The following is a 20,618-nucleotide window of genomic DNA, read 5'->3' on the forward strand; positions in this document are numbered from 1 at the left end:
GTCTTGACTCCCAGCACCCTCAGCCCCATGCCATGCCTCCTCTCAGTACCACTGTGCCCTCACTTGGAGAGCAAATGTGGCCACATGGCTGCATTCCTCTTCTCCCTTCCCCACTCGGGCACAGAGAACACACACATTCCTTCAGCGGAGGTTCAAGAGTTTGCTCCTTTAATGTGCAATAAAAAAGGCAACTCTCCCACATTCAACAGGAAATCCCATGAGCAGGAGCCCCAGGCTCAGCACCCATCTCCCCAGCTGCCATACAGGATCAGGCACTGTGTGTGGTTTGCTCAGAAGGGCTTTCTCCCCCATGTGCAAGTCACTCGCGGCTGCTGTAGGGCTGCTTTGCTGTTGCGAGATGACTGATGTCTCACTTCCCCTCTTGCGCTCACCAGCCTGAACAAGCTCTCCCAGCAACAGCACGCTCCCACCAGTGTAACAGTCCCTATGAGGGCCTCCTGCTTTAGGGAACACAGCTCTCTGCCACGGCACACAGGGAGTCAGCAGCTGTTGGCTGGATCTGAGGCTAAGAGATCCTCCCTGCACCACAGTGACATGTGGTGGAAGGCATCAGTGGAAGCAAGATGGAGGCAGGGTCATACTGGGGAAAGAAGGAAGGAAAGGATAGTAATGGGGGAATTAAATTAACTGCAAAGGGTTTGCTGAAGGCACATCCTAACCCACAGCAGACAGCCCCTTCAGCCTGCAGGCTGCGTACCACTTGCAGCTCAAGGCCTGCGTGCTGCCAGGGGCTTTGGTAACTGACTGGCATGCAATGGAAACAAGGACTGTGGGTGGGAAAGGAAGAGAAGGGTTTGTGAATGAGGTGCTGCAAACCACAAGCACTTGTGCAAGAAAAACTAGAGCAATAGGGCTCAACTACCTTTAGTGTTTTTCCTCTGCCACCTGTAGCGTGTGGTACCCTCTTTGCTTTCCAGGCTAACAGCGGTAGACAGAGGGCTGGAGGCCCACTCTAGAGACAGAGCTAGGAAGGAGGCAGGCAGGCATGATTTCAGCAGCATGCTGCAGGCTCTCCTCTTTCTTGGGCAAGATCTCTGATTGACTCACTGGAGAGGAGGATGGGGAGTTTCTGCTTTACCCACACCATACCAAAAAAGCCGCCCACTGAACTGCCATGTTCTCTAGCAGCTTTGAAAACCCTCTTCACAAGCCTAACCGTGTGACATCCCTGAACACAACAATGATTATCTGAAATCTGAAAGCAGCTTTAAAATAAAAACAACTCAAAAAGAAAACAGGAAGAGAGTGGAGGAAGGGGACAGAGTCCTTCCCCTGCTGGCCCCTGGTTGGAGGCGAGCGAAACAGCACACACAGCCTCTTGCTCCACAGCACACCAGTCAGTTGCTTTCACAAGGCAAACATAGCATCGTCTTCTTTTGCTTGCTTCTGATGACGGCTGGCAGCAGCAGGGGAGACGGACGTCCCTGCTGAAGAGCTGGACAAAGTGGGCAGTCGGTCTGCAACTTTTGCTCGTTCTTCCAGAAACTTGTCAAACTCTGGGTTAAAAGCAGAGCATTAGCAAGGAAAGGAGGTTGTGGAAAAGTCGAAGTGCTGCCAGCTGGAAAAGCAGTTTGCTGGTGACTCTTACCTTCGCTGGTGACACCTTTTCCATCGTCTGACTCTCCCTGGAGGAGAAGGGCGTGATTAGAGGCTTTTTATACTGATACGGTAGCCCAGATCCTGTGTCCTCAGCTTTTCCTGACCTGCTCCTTCCAAGTAGCCAGCACCACACACACAGCAGTGCCAGCGCTGTTGTACACAGCCCAAAATGCAACCTCACAGGCAGCTCTGACAGCACCGCTGCTTCTGCTAAGCAGCCCTTCACTTACCACGTCAGTAGACAGCCACTTTTCTATGTCTTCCATGAAATTTGCCTGGGGAACTGGCACCTGGGACAGAGGAAAGAGGCTGAGAGAATGTTCTTGAAACCCAACCCAAAATCTAACTCTCTTGCCCCGTCACTCAGTCAGTTCAAGCCCTTCAAAATCCCATCACTGCCATTGCAAAGCTCTCCCAGCTGCCAATGGTTCACCTCCTTCCTCTGCCCCATCCACACCCAGACATGCATAGCTTCCAGGATACATGACATTAAAAGCATCTGGGGTTTGGCAATTGACTTTGGAGTATTAGCAAAAGATGAGGCTTTAGTAAGGACCCACAATTGGCTGCTCGTGTGGGGAAGCCAGAGAACAGGGGATGTGCTTTACCCCACACCTCCTCCCTTCCACAAAGCAGTTACAGTCTGATATCAATGTCTGTGATGCTTAAGATAACAAATGTTTGATGCCGTATGGAGGGAGAAAGGCCAAGAAGTGATTCCCTGGTAGGATCATGGAGCAAGGAGGTATTTGACATCACACCAAACTACAGACACAAATCAATCAAAGACAGTCCTCTACAATTAAATCTTAATGAAAATTAAAGTAAATCTCTTACAGTAGGGAAGAGGTTAATACATAAGACTTTATATCTCTGGCCAATTTAAGAAGCAGAGAGACACCTTTTGAATGGACAGAGATATCCTTGATGGAAACCAAGACCAATTCAAACCCCAGATCCTTTATCTCCAGTCATGAGCTCCTAAACAAAGCTGAGCAGCAAGAAGCTTCACAAGCAGAAGCGCCAGAGGGTATTTGTAGGAACTTATTTCTTAGTCTCATGTGAATTACTCCCTCACCCTCAGAAAACAGCCAAACCAAGAGAAAAAGCAACCCTTTCTCACCAAGGACGGGCAGACTTCCCCAAACCAGGTAGCAAGTTCAGATAGTTACCACAGTGGGCAGATGTATGAGTGGGGATGGAAGAGGATGTGTAAAATTAGGGAAGTTTCAAAGTGAAGTTCCTCTCCGGGTAGTGCATACAAGCCAACAGGACAGCATGTGGGGAAACTTCCTAAGAAGACATTAGTCTAGGCAGTGCTCATTTTAAGAAGAAAGGCTAGCAAACTTTGCATCTGGGACAGTGTCAAAACCTCAGCATGCCTGAAGGGATGCAAATGCAGGAATTCCTTCTGCCAAAAGACCAAATCTGAAAGCTCGAACACTTTATCTTCAGGAGAAGGCCTCCAATGTGATAAAAGCCAGATATGTTCTCTTCCAAATGCGGCAGCTCATGCTAGGCAGGAGAAGCTGCAAAGGGAATGAACAGCTGCGGCCTTCCCTACACCACTGTTTCATGTCTTTGACTCAGATATTCACCCTGTTACAGGCCAGTCTTTGTGGCACATGCTCTTTTTGGCCTCAGAACTTCAGGAATTTTTCTCTAATGACATGTTTGAGGAAGGACTGACACTGCTTACTTCCTTCCCAACCCTGGTCTCCATAACTGGCCCAGAGCAGGGTTGCTCTATTTCAGTTTGCAGTCTCTCCTGATGTCTGCAGTGCATCCACACATGCCGTGCCAAGTGCCACCTGCAACCCAGCAGCCCCAGCCTCCTTTCTCCCTACTGGTGCTCCACGATCTCACCATTCCTTGCCGCATCATCCAGTTAGTCAGCTGGGCTCCATCACTGGAGGCACTAGACTCCTCCTGGTCAAGAGAGAGTCTGTACTGAACGCTGCTGTTGCAGAATGTCAGGGAAAAGGGAGGCAGTAGGTTTAGGGTAGTGGAAAGCGCACACTGTTACTGGTGGCCCACTTCTCTGATTGCAGAGAGGAGGCAAATGGTCTCGGAAAGCTGAAATGTAATAAACCCTATTTCCAAGTGGTTATTTCCTGCAGATGTAAGGAGGCCATCCTATATCTGAGTCAAGTTCAGATTTGTCACATTTCCCTATCTCTGGGTGGTAAATAATGAGGTATAGAGTCCAGATAGTAAATGCAGGTTGGTAGAGCCTAGGAGTTATCATCAGTCATGTTAAATGCTTGACTTTTTTTTTTCCCAAAAGGACAGCATGTTCACTGTGTTGGTGAGCAAGGAGGATACTCCCACTTCTGGTCCCACATTAAAGGCTCTGTAGCCACTTACCGCTCCTGTGTTCTGCTGTCGGGCATCCAGGGCACCAGCAAGTCCTTTGGCGGCTTGGGGATCTTCGTACTTTACCCTGAAAGCATGAAGTTAGATAACACACGGGTTGATATAATGTCTGTGAGTGAAGACTGGGAAGTTCTAAATATATACTCAGGGCTGCTGACTGCACAGCTTTTCATCTCTCACCATTCTCCTCCCAAGAGCTTCTAGAAAGGTGTACAGAACTCCTACTGAAGAAGAATGCAACCCACCATAAAACAGACTAATCCACTGACTGCAAAATTACTATGGATACCAGAGGACAGCTCTGGCACTTGACAAGGGGATGACAAGGCATCACCTAAAAACAACTGTCCAGAAGACTAGAACTCAGTCTTACAGAGCTAGGTGCATTTAACATGACACTGATCTTCCCTGGGCTTGACTATAGAAGAAAGATAACTAACAGCCTGCACAGTAGATTACAGTTGCTATAGAATGAATTTGAGCAACAAAGCCCCTGTATTACTCACACATCTTCACAGCAGAAACACATCTCAAAATCCTATCTCTAGCCAACACCACTCAAGATGGTGGCAGAGACTCACAGGCTTATACCACGTAGGAGGTAAAGCTGGATGATCAGAAAAGCCTGGTGTTGCTTCAGAGTCTCCAAACGTCCCATTGCAGCAACCTTTTTCTACACACAGACAAGTCCCACCCAGCATCTCCCTTATCCCATTTCTATGTCCCCTCCAGGCTGCTAACACACACACTAATGCCACGCTTCACCATCTGATCCATGCAGGCTGGGGAAAACAATCCATCCATGCTAGGAGAATGAAGTCTCTCCCAGAAGCTCTCCACAGGTTTCCCCTCCAGCCAGGCCCCTTCTTGCAGCTGTAGATCATCACGTGGAGCAATTTTTGTTGGGGGCTGAGGGCTTGGGCCACCGTCGATCAAACTTCTCAAAAAAGTGCTCATCAGTGAAGGGGCCACTGTGGACAATGGCATCAATGATGAAGTACAGCACTGCTATCATGCCACTGATGAGGAAGAATGGTAGGAAAGGCTTGAGGTGTTTCAAGCACTGCTTCGCTGAGACACCCATGAAGCATCAGGAGTCAGGAACAGACCTTAGCTGCCTTGCTTGTGTCTCCTGCCAGCACATCCTGCCTGGAAGCAGCAGAGATGTGGGTTTGTTCAGGGAGAGGGAGATACTGAGAGCAGAGAGTGCTGAGTGAAATGGGAAACCTGAGCCAGTGAGAATAGAGACTACCTAGCAGGGCTGCAAGTGCAAGCAGATGGAGGGCAGTGAGGAATAAATAGAAGACGCCTCATTACCGCAAAGATCACAAGCCTCAGTCCGTTAAGGATTGCGCCACATTGGAGAGGATATGATTCCACCCCTGCCCAACTGTTCCTCAGCCTCTAGCACTGAGCACATACCAGCAGCTTGGGTTTCAGAGGGGCTGTTGGCACCAGTGTTTCTGTCCCATCCTGAGGCATCACACCCTGCAATGTGTTGGGAGTACCTTCCATGCAGCAGTCTCATACATCCTGAGGGACTCTGCACATAGGTTCACAGTCCTGACTAAAGTGGTTCAGAGCTGCAATTGTTGGCAGTCATGTTCAGGCTGAGCCCAAAACAGCTGTGTGTGTTCAGTCACTGCTTCCCAACAGCCTAGTGTGCTCATAGCCCTATTGTGCCCTGAAAGGCGGTGTAGACCAGAGACAGTACAGAGGACAGTCAACAAGGCAGGAGCAGAATCCCTTCCTAGCAAGACCTGCAAGGGCTATCAGCTTGTGGAGCTCAGTGCTTGGACAAGATGACCAGGAGTACATCATGTGCTGCCCATGGGTTACTAGATGCAGACTGAGGAAAGGGAGTGAAAGCAGACATCTTTAAGAGATGTTAACTTGCCACTGTCCAGCTGCAGAGAAAGGCACTCTAGTGGATGGAGATCAGGAGCACAGGTCTCTGAAGGCTGGAAGCAGATACGAGCCTATGGATTCTACTGCTTGGTAACCTATGAAGAACACTGGTTGATTCTGACAGGTGAAACAGAGTATGATTGTCAAGTTTGTTAAGTCAAAAGGATCCAGTCAGTACAGCTCTTGTTGGCTCTTTCCAGTTAAAGGACTCAGAAAATTCACTCTTTGCAGAAGAGAAGAGACTTCTTCATTGTAGATAGTGTGTAGGCAGTACTACGAGATCCAACTCATACTGCTTTACATCAGGAGATCTTAACCACACTACAGAGGAAGAAAAACCAGTCCCACTTACCAACAGGGAAACTGAGACCTATATCAATGCCCTGCCTTGCAAACCACAATGGATTGTGCACTTCCTGCACTTAGCAGCTATCACTGATATTCAGTGATAACTAAGTTCAATATCAGCCCAGTCAATGCACAGAGCAACTCATGATTTCAGAGATAGACAAGAAAACTGAGCCAGTCCTCCCATTCTGCACCTTCACCTCTGACACTGAGCCTCAACAGCACATACAGCACAGCACTGCCCATTGGTGACTGATGTGTACACAGAGACTGCTTTCTTTTCCCCTTGACCAGGAGAACACTGTGAAGGAGGGACAATGGCAGCAAGGGAGAATAACTGGGAAAGACACCCTACAAACACTGTGTGTGGGAAGAGTGCCTTTTTGTTGCACCCTACTGCCTCCCACCAACTGTTGCCGGCTGGGATCATGGTCCCAACTCCCCTGCAACCTCCCCACTCAGAAGAAGGCAAGGACAGAGGGGCTACTACACTCACTCTCTGCGTTGCTCAGCCAACGAGCTGCCACGGGTCACAGCAAACATGTCGAACTCTTCCTCCAGCTTGCCAGAGGTGTCGAGGGAGTGCAGCCCTGCACTCACACTCCTCGAGCCCAGGGCTATAGGAGAGAAAAGAGAGTGAGCAAGCAGCATGGAGACATGAATGGAGGGCCATGCGCTTGGAGGTGCTAAGTGGAAGGCTAACATTCAAACAGGTTAAACTGCTCCAAGCCCACTAATCGATTCTGCCCCTCAGAAGCAGCAGAGTATCAGTGTATCAGTGTCATGGGTGATATGACAGAATCAGTTTCTTCTCCTACTCAGCAAATATTTTTAGCTCAGTCTCTGGCAGCAGCAGCAGCAATTTACTGCACTTATTCTGAAGGGCAGATGTTCCTGATCATTTAACACAGGGAATTGTTCCATAACTTGTTGAAGAGGATAATCTGTGTTATCCACTAGAGTAGATTTTCAGGAATTAAGCATCACCTGAAAAACTCTGACTTGAAAAATACTTCCACTAGCTTGTTTGTAAATACAGTATTGTTAGTTTTCCTCAACTGCATCCAAGTTGTACTGAGTGTGCTCACAGTCAGTGTGAGCTTCAGGAATGACTTTGTAGACTGTTGGTATGTCCTGGATACTCCTCAGGATCCCTCAGGTTTTCTGACAGCCTGTCAAGATCTGGGTCCTGAGCCCAAAATACTCACAGCTGCTTTTGCAGTACAGCTCAGTGGCTTTTCTTCTTCAAGACCTTGGTGTCAGCCTCACACCACATGGTAAGAGAAAGAACCGCACTGCTGCTAGGGACAGGAGGGAGAGCAAATTTCTCCCCTCTACCCCCCTGATGGAAAGCTCAGCGCTTAGCCACATCCTAGCACTGAGATCCTTCCACAAAAAGGTCCACCTCCTGCACCATCTGAGGCATTCATGTTGAGACGTGCTTGCGTCTCTTGGCATGCACAGGTTTCTTCATTAGCTTATTAGTTGACAATATATACTGTCTAGGCTACTTTATGAATATGGCTAAAATATTTTGGTTGGTGACTGAAGCGCATTACAGGTTTCTTATAGCAGCACAGGAGAAAGACCGAGGAGAATACTGCGTGGCAACATACTCATTCCAGCCAGCTGAGAGGAGAGGTTGTTGGTGACTTCAGGTTGTCTCACTGCAGAGGGAGTGCTGGGTCTCAGATCAATCAAGTTATTCTCTGCCTCACTTGGTGCCTTTGGAGAAAAAAAAAAAAGGAAGATAGATAGTGAAGAATTTGTGAGGCTCGAACACTTTGACTCCCCAGTCCTAGCTTATTAACACTGAAAAAGGAAGACCTACTGTACCCAATGAAAGATATCAAGTGGCGAGCCAGTTCTTGGAAGAAGTGGGACAGTGATGAGAGAACTGGCTGGGAATAGGACAGAATACATCTTGGTACCCAAGTCCCAGCTCTGCTGGGGTGTCAGTAGGTTAAGTGCTGGCTCAGACAGAAGGCCAGTGATGATACAAGGAGGGTCATTTGAGAAATGTTCCTTTTAATGCTCAAAACCCAGAAACCACATCTACTACTAGTCTGTCCTTATTCTTCGGGTGAGGGGAAGGGGACTACTACTAGGAAAGGAAAGTCTAGCGATGCAAAATGGAGTGTCCTACACACTGGTGAGGTCTGGTGTGCCTGGGCTGGGAGAGAAAAACCTATAGCTTGCAAGTGGGACAAGTCCGAATCTCTTTTCAACTCAGTGGGACATCACAGGTTGTGCAGGATGCAAACTGAGCCATACAAAAGGCAGTAGCTTTAAATTACCTTAACAGGCTGTCCTGTCCGAACACGTTCAAACCTGCAAGGAAGATGACAGGATGAAACAGGATGCATTTCAGTAGCATATACTAATTCACGCACAGACCAAGAGATTTCTTAGTAAGGCCTGGCATAACCTGCCCCTTCCTACATACTAGGAAAGGGGGACCACGTTCAGGGCCCAATTTCTCCCCTGCACAGAAGACACCAAAAAGGGGCCCTCAGAGTTGATGTCTCCAAAGACATGTCTCCAAAGATGTGACATAAGGAAGCTTCTTGTGAAACTTCAAAGCTACTTCTAATGAAAATGGTTCAAACCTAGCTCTCCCAGACAGACAGAGGAGATCAAATTCTCTTTACCCTAGTAGCAGAGATGAGTTTGGTGAAATGGAAGACAAAAGAAGGTAGAGATTTTACATAGCCAAGTCCTTACTGTGTCTGTCTGCCTCAGAGCTAGAAAGCCAGCTCTTTTCACACAGTCCCTTTCTTCTTCTGGGTAATGTTTATATTTTATCAGCTACAATGTATTGAAGGGCCATGGATAAGTCAACAAGATCTGAGGACCAGCTCTTCTTTCTACAATGGGTAATACAGGTTGACACACCTTGACCATTACATTCACAGGCAGATCAAAAGGTGGGATAGACTATCAAAGGGCAGTCAACTCTTGTGGAAGATTAGATCAGGGAGGAGAGAGGTACCTTTCATGGCGCAGAAACACGTTGTTGAGGTTGTCATTGATGAGGAGTAGCTCCTCAGTGAGCTGCTCATGCTGGACACGGGGAATCAGCTCTAGTACACGCTGCTGCATGGCTCTGCATGTCCGATTCAGCTCCTGTTCATAGCAAGAAAAGTTACCACAAAGGTCAGGCTAAGGCTGAGCACTTGCAGATTTGGAAGTCTGAATGCAACAGACAGACTCCAGAGCCTAATGGAGTCTATCAGCAAGTGTAGAGTAGGAACAGAAGTTGGTACAAGAAATAAACCAAGTCTGGGATTTATAGTTACTAGTTTTCTCTGTCCCTGCAATAATTGCATACCACTTGCTTAACATATTATTCAGAAATAAAGGCCCTCAGGGATTTCAGGTCCTCACATGAGATTATTCCAGCCTCAACAGGGCAAATTCCCTTAGTCACTTAAACTCCTCAACCCCCATGTCTCCCTTATCCCATCAGTTCCTAATAAGTCCCACACTGAATTGTTCTAGTGCAATTATTCGCCATGCCTGGCATGTACATCTCAGTTCATCAACTCATTGCTAAATTGAGCTCCATGTGCCAGCCCTCTATCCCACTAGTAGCTGCCTTGTATTCCTTACTTGCAGCAGTTCCAAGTCAGAAGTCTCAGCCTGGGATGGCACCAGCTCTGTCAGCATCTCTGACATGACCTTCACATTCCCATTCACCACTTCCAGCTCACTGCGCAGCTTCTTGATCTGCAGAAGGGAGGGAAAGTAACTGCTTACCCTGTGAAGGATGGGGGATAGCTGAGGTAGCTGTGAAGGACAGCACATAGTGTGGATGCATTCACAAAGCTGAAGGGAAAAGCCACTGGAGAACTCATTTGTCACTGCTCAGTTTGGTTCCCAGGAGCTCTCAGCAGAAGGAAGCCTCATTACTTACCATCAAATTCATTCGCCGGTAAAAGATGCCAGGCTCTCACTGGGGACCTTTGCCACTATACCTAACCTTGATTTTTAATAACCAGCAAAGGCTGCTGTTAGGATTCAATCTCTCCCCAGCTAGCAGCTTCTCTGTGGCAGCCACTCAAATGATTTCATTTCAAAGGCAGCAGAAGAGGGGAAAAAAATGAATTCCCATTCAGAAGGTGAGTCTGGGCTAAGAGTGCAGTTGAAGGTTTTCTCTCTGGTTTCAGAGACTACTAATGAGCTCCTCGAGATGAGTTCTCAGCCTTTGTTCTGCAAGGGGATGCAATCTACTAGGAGCTGGAGAATTAATGCTGAACTTGGTGTCTTAAGTCAGGGTAAGAAAGGAGAAAAGAGGATGAGGAAACAACTGAGAAAGCCCTGGTCTCTGTAAGCTGCATAGCCAGTTAGGACTGACTCACATGGAGTCAATTGTTAGGCAAGATAAACAAAGATGGTACAGAGGCATCTACAAAGCAAAATTCTGCTCCACTGCACTACAAAAACCTTGCCCAAAGCCTGTAGATCTCAGCTCCTTGCTTCCCTACAGCCTGGAGATCCTCCCAGTAGCTACAAGCAGCCCTTTCTTAGGGAAGCGTAATCACTCTGTGTTTGTGGTATCCCAGTTCATTACTGTGACCATGATGGAGCTCTAGAAAATCCCTGAAGAATGATGCTTTGGAACAGCTCCTTCTTAAGGACCCAGGCTGAGGAAGGAGCAGGACAGCAGTCTCAGAACAACATTTGTGAAACAGACCCCAAGTGGAGAGACAGCCAGCAGCAGCAAAGGGTATGTGTCCAACTCACCTGCTCTTGTGTGGGTGTAATGGGTGCACTGCTGGATGTGTCTCTCCCAGAAGGCAAGGTGACAGGGTGGAGGATGGACTCCATCTGCTGAGGGGAGTTGACTGCAGGTGAGTTCTGTCCAGACTGGGATTTGGAGCTATACACAGACTATGGACGGAGATAGGAACAACAGCAGAGATGTAAGACACTCACAGCAGACAGAATAGTGCAATTATGAAAGAAGTGTTGATGCCAAGTCCCCATCTGCTTTTAATAAGTCTTCCAACTTCTCTACTTCACCTCTCTCAAAGCACTTACCCCAAAGCTTTAAGGCACTTTGTCCACCACAGCCTTGCAAAGAGACCCTCCTGCAGCTTCTCACTTCCCACTTCCTCTAACAGCAACCCAGAGCTACTATAGCACCCTCAGAGCAGAATGCCTCCCACCCCCTCAGAAATGCCTCATTACCCTTCGTGGTGTGTGGATGGGAGACAGCATGTCCAGATCAGTCATGGGAAACTCAAGGCCTTTCCGTCTGAGGTCTTCATAGACAGCAACAACACCAGTTAAGTCCGGTGAGCTGCGGAAAGCATCCGCCCAGGACTAGGGAGAAGGAGATAACCATTCACATCATCATTTACATAATTTATACTACATGATATACAAATACCACAAGAGAAATGGTCCCTCCTCTGGTGCAGATGCTCACTCTTTGGCTCACCTGGATGAGGGTCAGCACCTTGTCGTGTACTATGGCAGGTGGGTTATTCTTCGGCAGGATTGTTCTCACCAGGACGCTTTCTACAAAGTCCTGGCTGGCTACAAGGATATGGAAGCGATGGCCACAGTTTTTGACACATGTCTCCAAGACCTTCGAAGGCAAAGAAGCATTAGCTACAGTCTTCTCTGCCTGCATGAATTAGCCTTGTTGTCTTTTGGTGCCCATGTTTTTGCACTCGGGCACTCAGCTTCACAGCAAGAATCACAGAGCTAAGAAATTGTGATCACTCACCGTCAAAGCCAGCATAACTTCGTGGAAATTCTTATTCCCTACAATTCTCTTCTTTATGGCTCGGAAGGCATCTTTGGGCCTGCAGGAAAAAACAAATGGAGAAAGATCATCAGAAGGGTGAGACTCACCTAGACAGAAGCAAAACAAAACAACCACTGACATCCAGAGTCATGCACTCAAGGGGTGATCTTCCCCATCACATTTTCAGTGCATCTTGAAGCAATGACTGATAAAGCAGTTTTTGCCTGTAGTTCTGTAGGAGGTGCTAAGTCCTGCTGCTGAGTGTTGGTGCAGAAACTGGAGGCTTCTGTGCTGATGTTTGCAACAATCCAAGGTGTACAGACAAAATAGAGAGTAAAAGCAACACCAGAAATGTACTGTTTGGGGTAAAGCAAAATCCCATGGCAGTGACAATGCAGACAAGATCACAAAAAGCTTTGCAAAGGGTAGAAGTAAGAAAGAGAGACGGAGAAGAAGCAATCCTTGTAATGTTTAGAAAGAAACTGTTACAACTTTCCCTGGAGGAAATGAGGATAAAAAGAAGTTTGGGAGATGCAGTGGCAAAATCTTGCATATATGGCAGCATAGCAGGGTCACTGTGGTCTTGTGAGAGGACACAAAAGGACTAACATACTCCAGTAGAGCAGGGGAAGAGAGGCTGGGCTGTAAGAGTGGCAGTGCTGGAAGAGTGAGATGGAGGCACCAAGATAATGAGGAAACATCTGGGGGTCCATAGGGCAGCAAAGCTGCAATGGATGGGCATTAGCAGGAGAATGGGAGAGACAGCTGTGTTAGCAACAGCCCAGAAATGAAACACAAAGTGGTAACAGCTTGGGACTGAGAACTGTTGTCAAAGACAGGCATATTTGTACCATGGGGAGAGGAGGGCTGGAAAAGAAGGGGTGACAGATCTGTGAGAAAAGACGTTTGACTTTGTTTCCGCACAACTGTGAAGTTTCAAACTGAGCTTGCTACCTATCAGCCTCCCTGTGTGGTGGGACAGCAGGAGTGAAATCTACATTTTTCATTCCATGTATCACCTTCTTTTTTACACGCTGTTCTTGACGTCTCCACTGTGAGATAGAGCAGACCCCCTAGGATTCACTGGCAAATCCCCAGCTCCAGAGTTTACATGTTTGGCAGATTTCTAACATCCCTTCTCAGGGGGGAATGCCCACATTTGTGCATGTCAGAGTGACTGTATACGAAAATAACTGAGAACATAACCCCAGCAGGACTTGCCTGAGATTTTCTTCTCTCCTCAGTCATTGGCCTGAAGAATTTTACATTCCCAGTGGAGAGAGAGAGATAAGGAAGATGAATAAATCAAAGCAAAAGAATTGCAAATGTGTCTCTGGGAGATGGGAGGCAGCCTGGCTTGAATCAAGATTTCTCAGGGGATGCTGAAGGCCTGTTTGAATGGCTCCTTGTGCTCATGAAGATCACAAGGAAACATCTAACCGATGTTCTGAAAGCTCTTCTCTGTCTCTAGATGTCCCAGCAGTCTCATCTAGGGGACTACTGGGCAGCCCAGCCCAGTATGCTACCACTGTAGTGTAGGGATGTAGTGTTACAGGAAGTGCGCTGCGACCTGCTGCTGGATGAGAACCTTTGGCAGCCCCCTTACCCTTCTTCAGTCTCATTAATGATGTCGCAGATCTCCATGTTGAGAGACCAGTCCTCACCCCGCAAGGATCCATCAGTAGCTCTCTCTGGAAAACAGAAACCAAGACAGCACAAAGCTAAAAAAGGCCTAGGCACTTTCATGGGCTTCTCTTCAGCTGTGACCCTGGATTCTATCATAACATTTAACGACATGAATCAAGCTGCAAAGTCTGAGCCGCCAAGTGCTTCCCACTAGGTGTCACCACCACAAAGCACATTGCTGGCTGGTGTTGGGATGGGCAGTTGCGCAGCTTTGCCCACATCACGCATGCTGCAAACTCACAAACACGCACTGCATGATCTCTGGTGTCCTACACACAAAGGGAGAGGGCCTCAGTGGAGAGCAAATGACTTCAGCGGCACAACTGAAGAAAAGGGGGATTATTTGCTTTGTTGTTGCAGAGCCAGCAAAGGAAACCAAGAGTTTGGCCTGCTCGTGCTGACGTGGATCTAATGTCATTGGCATTGCTTTTATTTGCATCAAATTAAGGAAATGAATTAGTCCCAAGATTTTTACAGGTCCTATAAAAACAAATAAGCAAACAAAACATAAAAACAAAACAAAACAAAACAGGAGGGCTTGTTTAAAATTTGCATCTCTTGCCTGAATTTCTGGTCTCTGGGGGAGTATCGACAGACAAGGACTGAGGACTGAAGTCACGTTCCAGCTTTTATTGTGTCCCCTTTAATTAGGAATTCCTCAGTCAGCCTTGATGTTATTCAAGGCAGAGATTTGGGCAACACGCAACTATTAGTGAGATCAACAGTGCCTCCACCCTGTAATCAGCTGCGTCTCACCCCAACCACACTGGCTGAGTGATGCCTTTAGGGGTCACCACCAGTGAGTGGGGGAAACAACTGCCAGTGGGTAGGCAGAACCAGACACTCTCTAGACCACGAGGAAATGCAGAGGTACAGCAGATAGCAAATAGTGCAAGGGAACCTTCTTTCCATTCCCATCCCATAAGATGCCTGATTTAGTAGTGGAGCGAGGCAAATAAAACTAGCCAGACCAGTTCAGCACCTATCAAGTGCTCTCCAGGAGAATCGGGACCCAGCTTCCTTACAGGGACCAGCTTACTTAAATACTTACTTAGAGGAGTGCCTGCATTTTCAGAACTGCTGTCACCACATAATCTGGAGCTGGCCCTTGCTGTTGTGGGTCCTCTGCCCTTCAGAGGGAGCCTCCTCTGCAACCCAAATAGCTAACGATCCCTCTGTGGGACTAAAATGAAATGCTTGCTCATGCAAGTGGTAATAAGATAGGGGCCATAACATTGGAATAAGTTTTCTGACTCCTGCCTGGGTAAGCATATCCATCATGTTTTGGGATGCCCTGTTTTTTAAGGATCAGTAAGAGAGTTATTCACAGCACTATGCAATACACCCTCTCTTGTACACATCCCTCCCACAGGTTGCACACCACGGCATGAAGCTACCTGCCCGAATCTTACCAATATCCAGCTGCCACCTTTTCTGTTGGCTGCAAAACCTACTGATTACACTGGGACTGGGTTGATTACATTGTGGACACAACCTGATGGAAGAGGGCAAAGAATGGCAGAGTGGCAGAACATTCTTAATGCTTTTAAACCTTTCCAATTATTCTCTCTAGCACTGGGACACCACAGAGTTGGCCCTGCTGGTGGCTAGACTGCAGTTCAGGCTGACATGATGGATTTGGTGCACTTGGTCATGAAGCCACACTTCATTGCTGCTCCCCTCCATGCTGACGGTCACCTCCTGATCAGAACACACCTTGGTTTAAGTCCCAGCCTATCCAGAAGTTTCTATGTACTGCTTGTTGCCTCTGGCAGCGAAACCAACAAATCAATCTCTTGGCCTTTTTTTCTACCAAAAGGAAGTCCACATTCACCTTACTCTGCCCTGAAAAAAGACACAGCACACGGAAAGGAAAAAACACAGCTTGGGAATAGAGTTAAGACTGCTGGGAAGTTCTAAGCTACAGAAGAAACCAGGGATGAAAGAAAAACAGAACTTAAACATCAAGCGTCTGCTGTTCAAAATTCTCCCCAAGCCTCCTCATCTTCATTTCTGCCTTACACAAATGTGAACTGAGTCTGCCAACACCCCTCTCTTGCTTCCCTGTGCTTGGCACCACTCTGCAACCTGCTTTCTTGTCCCCTTTTCTTCCAAATGTGCTCGCCCTGCCAAAGTTGGGAAGCAGGTTTGCTGTCCAGAAAGGAATGCAAACAAACCATGCGCGCTCCTTCACCTGGCTGGCCGGTATGGAAAGTGGGGATTCCTCAGAGGTGACATAACACAGCCTGCAGTCACCCCACAGTGGAGCAGTGATCCTGCCACAGTCAACCTCCTTTCTGAGGCTGATGGGTGAAAAGCTGCAGGAAAGCATCAAACCTGCCGTAAATACAATGTGAAGTTAGAAAACGTGCAGCTGGAATAGCAGAATTGGGGCATAAGGAAAAAAGGAAGGCGACTGCTTTGAATCTGTCTGCTAAGATTAAGGCCCAGCCTCTCTGGCCGTGGGAGGGCTGAAGCTAATGCCTTCTAAATCCTTGCTCCCAAGTACTGAGGGACTGCCCAAGACTAATAAGATATGTTGAATGTTCTCTGAAAATCCTGAACTTTACCCTTTTACTGAAGCTTGCAGAAAGAAAGGAAACAAAGTATATTCATTAGCCACGTGAGAGATCAGAGCGGCTGGCCCCGTTTCATGAGCTGTAATTAGCACATGAGCTGTCTGCCCCTTTTAAAATCTGAGCCTGAGATGCCGACAGGTCTCTAAAAACAGCGAGGACAGGAGGCAGGGCCCGGCTGCCCGCTCAGCACTGCTTGGCAGGGCTTATCAGGCAGCTTTTGATTCTATTTGCTAGGAGCCGCTCCTGGCCTGACACTGGGCATGCCTCATAGGGAGGTTATCAGCTGGTGTATAAATGCTGCTTTCTTCAAAGCCTGATACCGAGACCATACAGCACGTGAGAGGCCCTCTGCGGGGCCACTTCAAAGCCGTGTTGTTTCAGTGGCCACACCAGCTTCCTGGGTGTGACAGCACTGGGGTTTGCCTGATGCTGGTTTGCTTCCTTGCAAATTGCCCACCTCAACCCAGGATCACAGAGTACTGTGGCGTGAGTCAAAACAGAGCACTGAATCTTCCTTTCCGGCATCTGACACACTTCTGATGACTGTAAACTATTAATGCATCTGGTACTGTAAGATAAGAAATTATCTTGAACTGATACACTGCAGTAGTACCTTGCATTGTGACAGGTGGGAATTTCATGGCTTTGTTTCCTTCCTAGATTCTTGCTTCTTCCTGTGTGTCAGGGGAGGGCCCGCCACTGGGTTGGCCAAGCAGCCATTCCCAGTGGTATGGTCAACAGCACAGCAATGTATGGGAACCATAGACAGGTAATACCAAACAGATCCAGCTCTTTTTCCTTCCCTTCAAAGGCCTGAAGTATCCATAACAAGCCAGGTGGCATTCAGAAACCCTTCACCCGTCACACGCTCTATTGTAGCTTGTCATTGACCACTGCCCTGCTGCAAGTCAGGCCCTTTGCCAGACTGCCTTTGACACTCAGTCCTGCTGGCTTTAAATTCCTTGCAGAGCATTCTCACCAATTCCAACAAGTGTTTGAGAGCACCAGCATTTTGTTGCACAAGACAGCATAGGTTCAGCAGAAAGCGATCCAACCTTTCTCCCAGCCTCCCTTCAGTTTGTAATATCCCCTGGCCCAAATCAGCATCCTGTGGAAAGTCACCTCAAGAAGCCTCATGCTTTCACTTCCCACAAGGATACTTCAATACCAGCTCAAGCAGGACTCCCCTCTTCAGCCTTGCTGTGATGGAGGGGACAGCTTGCTCTCCTGAGATATATCTCCCATCCTAATTCAAGAATGGTGATGGACATCTACTTGATCTGCCACAATGCTTTGGGTATTTGCATCTCTGAACTTACCCTACTATTCTTTCCTGCGAATCAGCTCAAAGTCTCAGGGATCAGAGAGCTCTTCAAATCTTTCACGGCACAGAAGACAAGATTGCGCCTTGCTGATAAGCACTGCCTTGCAGGAACCCATCAGGAAAGGGGAATGCTACTAACAGCAGATGGTATCTGCTTCCCAGCAGCTCCCAAAGTCCAACTCGCAGAAGGTTAGGGATTTAAATAGCTGTGAGGCACATTCTGTTTTATCTGCTGCTCTCCCTCAACCATGAGCCGAGGCAATCTGCTCTCCCTCACTTGCTCCCTCTCGCCAGCCTGGTTATCACGCTTAACCCATATCCCAAACATAAAGAACTCCTCTCCATCTCTGTATTACATTTCATTACTTCTCTCCCTTGCCATCTGCCCTCATTCACTGAAATAATCTCTCTTTCCCTTTCAGTACTGCCATAATTACGAGCTATTCCAGACTTCAGGGTTCAGGAAAGAGCACTGTTGATTTCCTCTCTCTTCTCTCACTCTGCCTTGTTACTATCAGAGCATCTCCTTGAAAGTAGGTTTCCCACTCTGATGTTTCTTTTAGCTCCTAGGTAGAGGCCAAGCGAATTGCCCTTTCATTGGTAGTATCCAAGCTACAATGCTTTAACACTCTTCAGAAATTTCTCCTTTGGTTAGAAGTACTTCATTTTTTTTAAAGGCTGTATTCGTCTTATTAAGGAAAAGAGATCACAGCCCAAAACCAGGACAAAGGGATATTCTGTGATGAAATCTCAGGACGGGGAATAAAAAGGTGTAAACCTACTCCTCTGCAACTGATACTTTTTCTAAGAAATCACTGAGATTATCTGAGTGTGCGTTTCCTTCTCAGCAAAAACAAGTGGGACTTGCTAGATTAACATTAATGAAGGAATTTGAGAACATCCATGTGCATCAGAGCACTTCCTTTTCATCCCGTACCCTTCATCTAAAGCTTTTATAAGATGTATCAGGCATACATCACTCTGCCCAAGTAATTTACAAAGATGCAATATCAGCTTTCTGCAGACAGCCCGAAGCAGAGGCACCATGCAGGTTTGGTGATCAGGTTCATGGGCTCAGTATGCAGCTGCCACAGACCTACCAAACAACTTCAGGTAAATCTCGTTCGCATCTCAAATTAAAAAGGAAAGATAGCATTTATCTTTGTCCCCGGGATGTCATTAGGCAATGTTCAAAAGGAGAAAACATTCGTATTTACAGCTGTCAGCCCTTTTTATGTCCTCCACCCCTCAGTCCCATTCTCACACACTGCAAATCCTCCACCCCTTTGGACTCCAATAACCCCACTCAAGGCCAATCCTTAAGGTTTTTCTGCTGTCACACATCTAGTACTATGGGCTCTAAGCTCCTGTTTGACAACACTCTTGAAACACTTTCTTCCTCTTCTTTGTTGTTTGTTGCTTGAAAATCCCTTCTTTAAGAGAAGTAAAGCCCAGCAAGGAAACCACTTATATCTGGCTGCTCAGATAAACTGTTCAGAAGACTCAGAGAGCATGAAGTACACCGTAACACCTAAAGATGACTTCAGTTTGCCTGGACCCAGCCACATCAATGTATCTGATACTCTCCTAGGATAATCAGAAAGGGCAGGTGACAGCATCTCCTGGGAAACTCAATGAAACACGTGACTGCCATCTGGGGAGGCATCACGTATCAGGCAGAGCTGTTCTTTATTGAAAACCTTCCCTTGTTTGGGAAGGTTAAAGTCAGCCTGCCCCCAACTTGCTGCAGTTGCATCTCACACAAACAAGAAACGGCCAAATTGCACAAGACGGAGACATCAAGCAGGAAACACCAACCACATTTCTTCAAGCACAACCTGAAGGCATTTAGATGGTACAAGATGAGAAGAAAAGAATCTTTATTCTTAGTACTTTAAGAACTGCATCTCTGCTTTGAGACCAGGGTAGCTGCTCACGGCCTTCTTCTTTCTCTTTGCTCCACTTTCTTGGGCTATTTTGTTCTGTGCTCAGCAACCCGTTTTGAGCACAGCGACTAAAACACTTAATGCCTGCAGGCCTGAAGGGTCACCAAGTGGATGCCACACTGCTACCACTGCTGGAGCTGGGGCTCTATCCTGTGGCGCAGGGCAGAGCCAGCAAGGCTCCCAGTCCACTGTGCAGGGAAGTCCAGGCCGGACAGCCACGTGTTGGGTGCTGCTGGATGAGGGTCCCACTAGACAAACCACCTCGTTGTAGGCCAGCCCGAGGTTCCCAGCCCTGGCAGCCCCAGCTCTGCACTAACTGCCCCCGACGGCTCCGCCTCTTCAGGTAGTAAAAGGTGCCTTCCCGCCCAGAGCGCTAATAGGCCGCTGTGGCTGGAGCTCAGCCAATCAGCAGCCGCCGCAGGGTGGGCACCCACTCCTCCCGCGAAGCCCCCCAAGAGGTGCAGGCGAGAATGGCCCCGAGCCAATCACGGGCCTCAGCGCCGCCAGGGGGCGTGGCTCGGAACACCGCTCCTCGGCCCCTTTAAGAGAGGAAACTTCGCCTCGCCACCTCAAGACCCCTCCGCGCCCGGATTGGCTGGCGGGGCCGCCGACGGCGCTGCCTCGGGCTGCGTGTCTTCTATTGGTCGAAGGCGCCCGTCAGTCACAGCGGAGCTCCTCTCTCACAGGCCGCCGCCCTCCGTGTCCCACCGCGAGGGCGGGACCCGCCGCTTCTCGCAGGCGAGGGGTCCTGCGGACGGACGGCCGGGCACGGAGGCCGGCGCCCCCGGGGGCGCGCGGGGGAGAGGGAGCGGAGACGCGCGCTGGGGCCGCGGGAGAGCGAGGGACTCACCGATACGCTGCCCCACCGGGGAGCTGAAGGGGTTCCCCAGCAGAAAGTCCATCGCGCCGCGATCAGCTGACTGTGCCGCCGCCGTTCACGTGACCGCGCGCCGGGCCGGGCCGGGGCGGGCCTCGCCGTGACGACAGCGGCCGCCGCCCGGCGCCACCGCGGGGCTGAGGGCAGCGCTTGGTGCTCGGCGATGGTAGTTCGGTGAGCCGCAAACGAATGACAG

General features: G+C 48.5%; 1 protein-coding gene across 3 annotated transcripts; it reads right to left on the bottom strand.

Annotated features, from left to right (window-relative positions):
- Positions 1–142: 142 nt before the first annotated feature.
- On the bottom strand, positions 143–20,498 carry TOM1 (target of myb1 membrane trafficking protein). 3 transcript variants are annotated; one of them, XM_072360890.1, is made up of 16 exons: positions 20,396–20,498; positions 13,617–13,701; positions 11,990–12,068; positions 11,699–11,848; positions 11,446–11,580; positions 10,999–11,145; positions 9,865–9,981; positions 9,245–9,378; positions 8,550–8,583; positions 7,869–7,977; positions 6,749–6,869; positions 3,988–4,063; positions 3,487–3,546; positions 1,851–1,910; positions 1,610–1,646; positions 144–1,517 (listed from the first exon to the last, which is right to left on the bottom strand). In XM_072360890.1, the coding sequence occupies exons 1-16, from the start codon at positions 20,445–20,447 to the stop codon at positions 1,369–1,371; spliced, it is 1,545 nt and encodes a 514-aa protein (XP_072216991.1). In that variant the 5' UTR covers positions 20,448–20,498; the 3' UTR covers positions 144–1,368. The 3 variants fall into 3 exon arrangements, with proteins under 3 accessions (XP_072216999.1, XP_072216991.1, XP_072216985.1); XM_072360884.1 differs by having other exon boundaries at positions 3,487–3,549; XM_072360898.1 differs by lacking the exon at positions 3,487–3,546 and having other exon boundaries at positions 143–1,517.
- Between the last annotated feature and the right edge of the window lie 120 nt (positions 20,499–20,618).

Source organism: Excalfactoria chinensis, chromosome 1 (assembly GCF_039878825.1).
Source record: "Excalfactoria chinensis isolate bCotChi1 chromosome 1, bCotChi1.hap2, whole genome shotgun sequence".
Taxonomy (NCBI): domain Eukaryota; kingdom Metazoa; phylum Chordata; class Aves; order Galliformes; family Phasianidae; genus Excalfactoria; species Excalfactoria chinensis.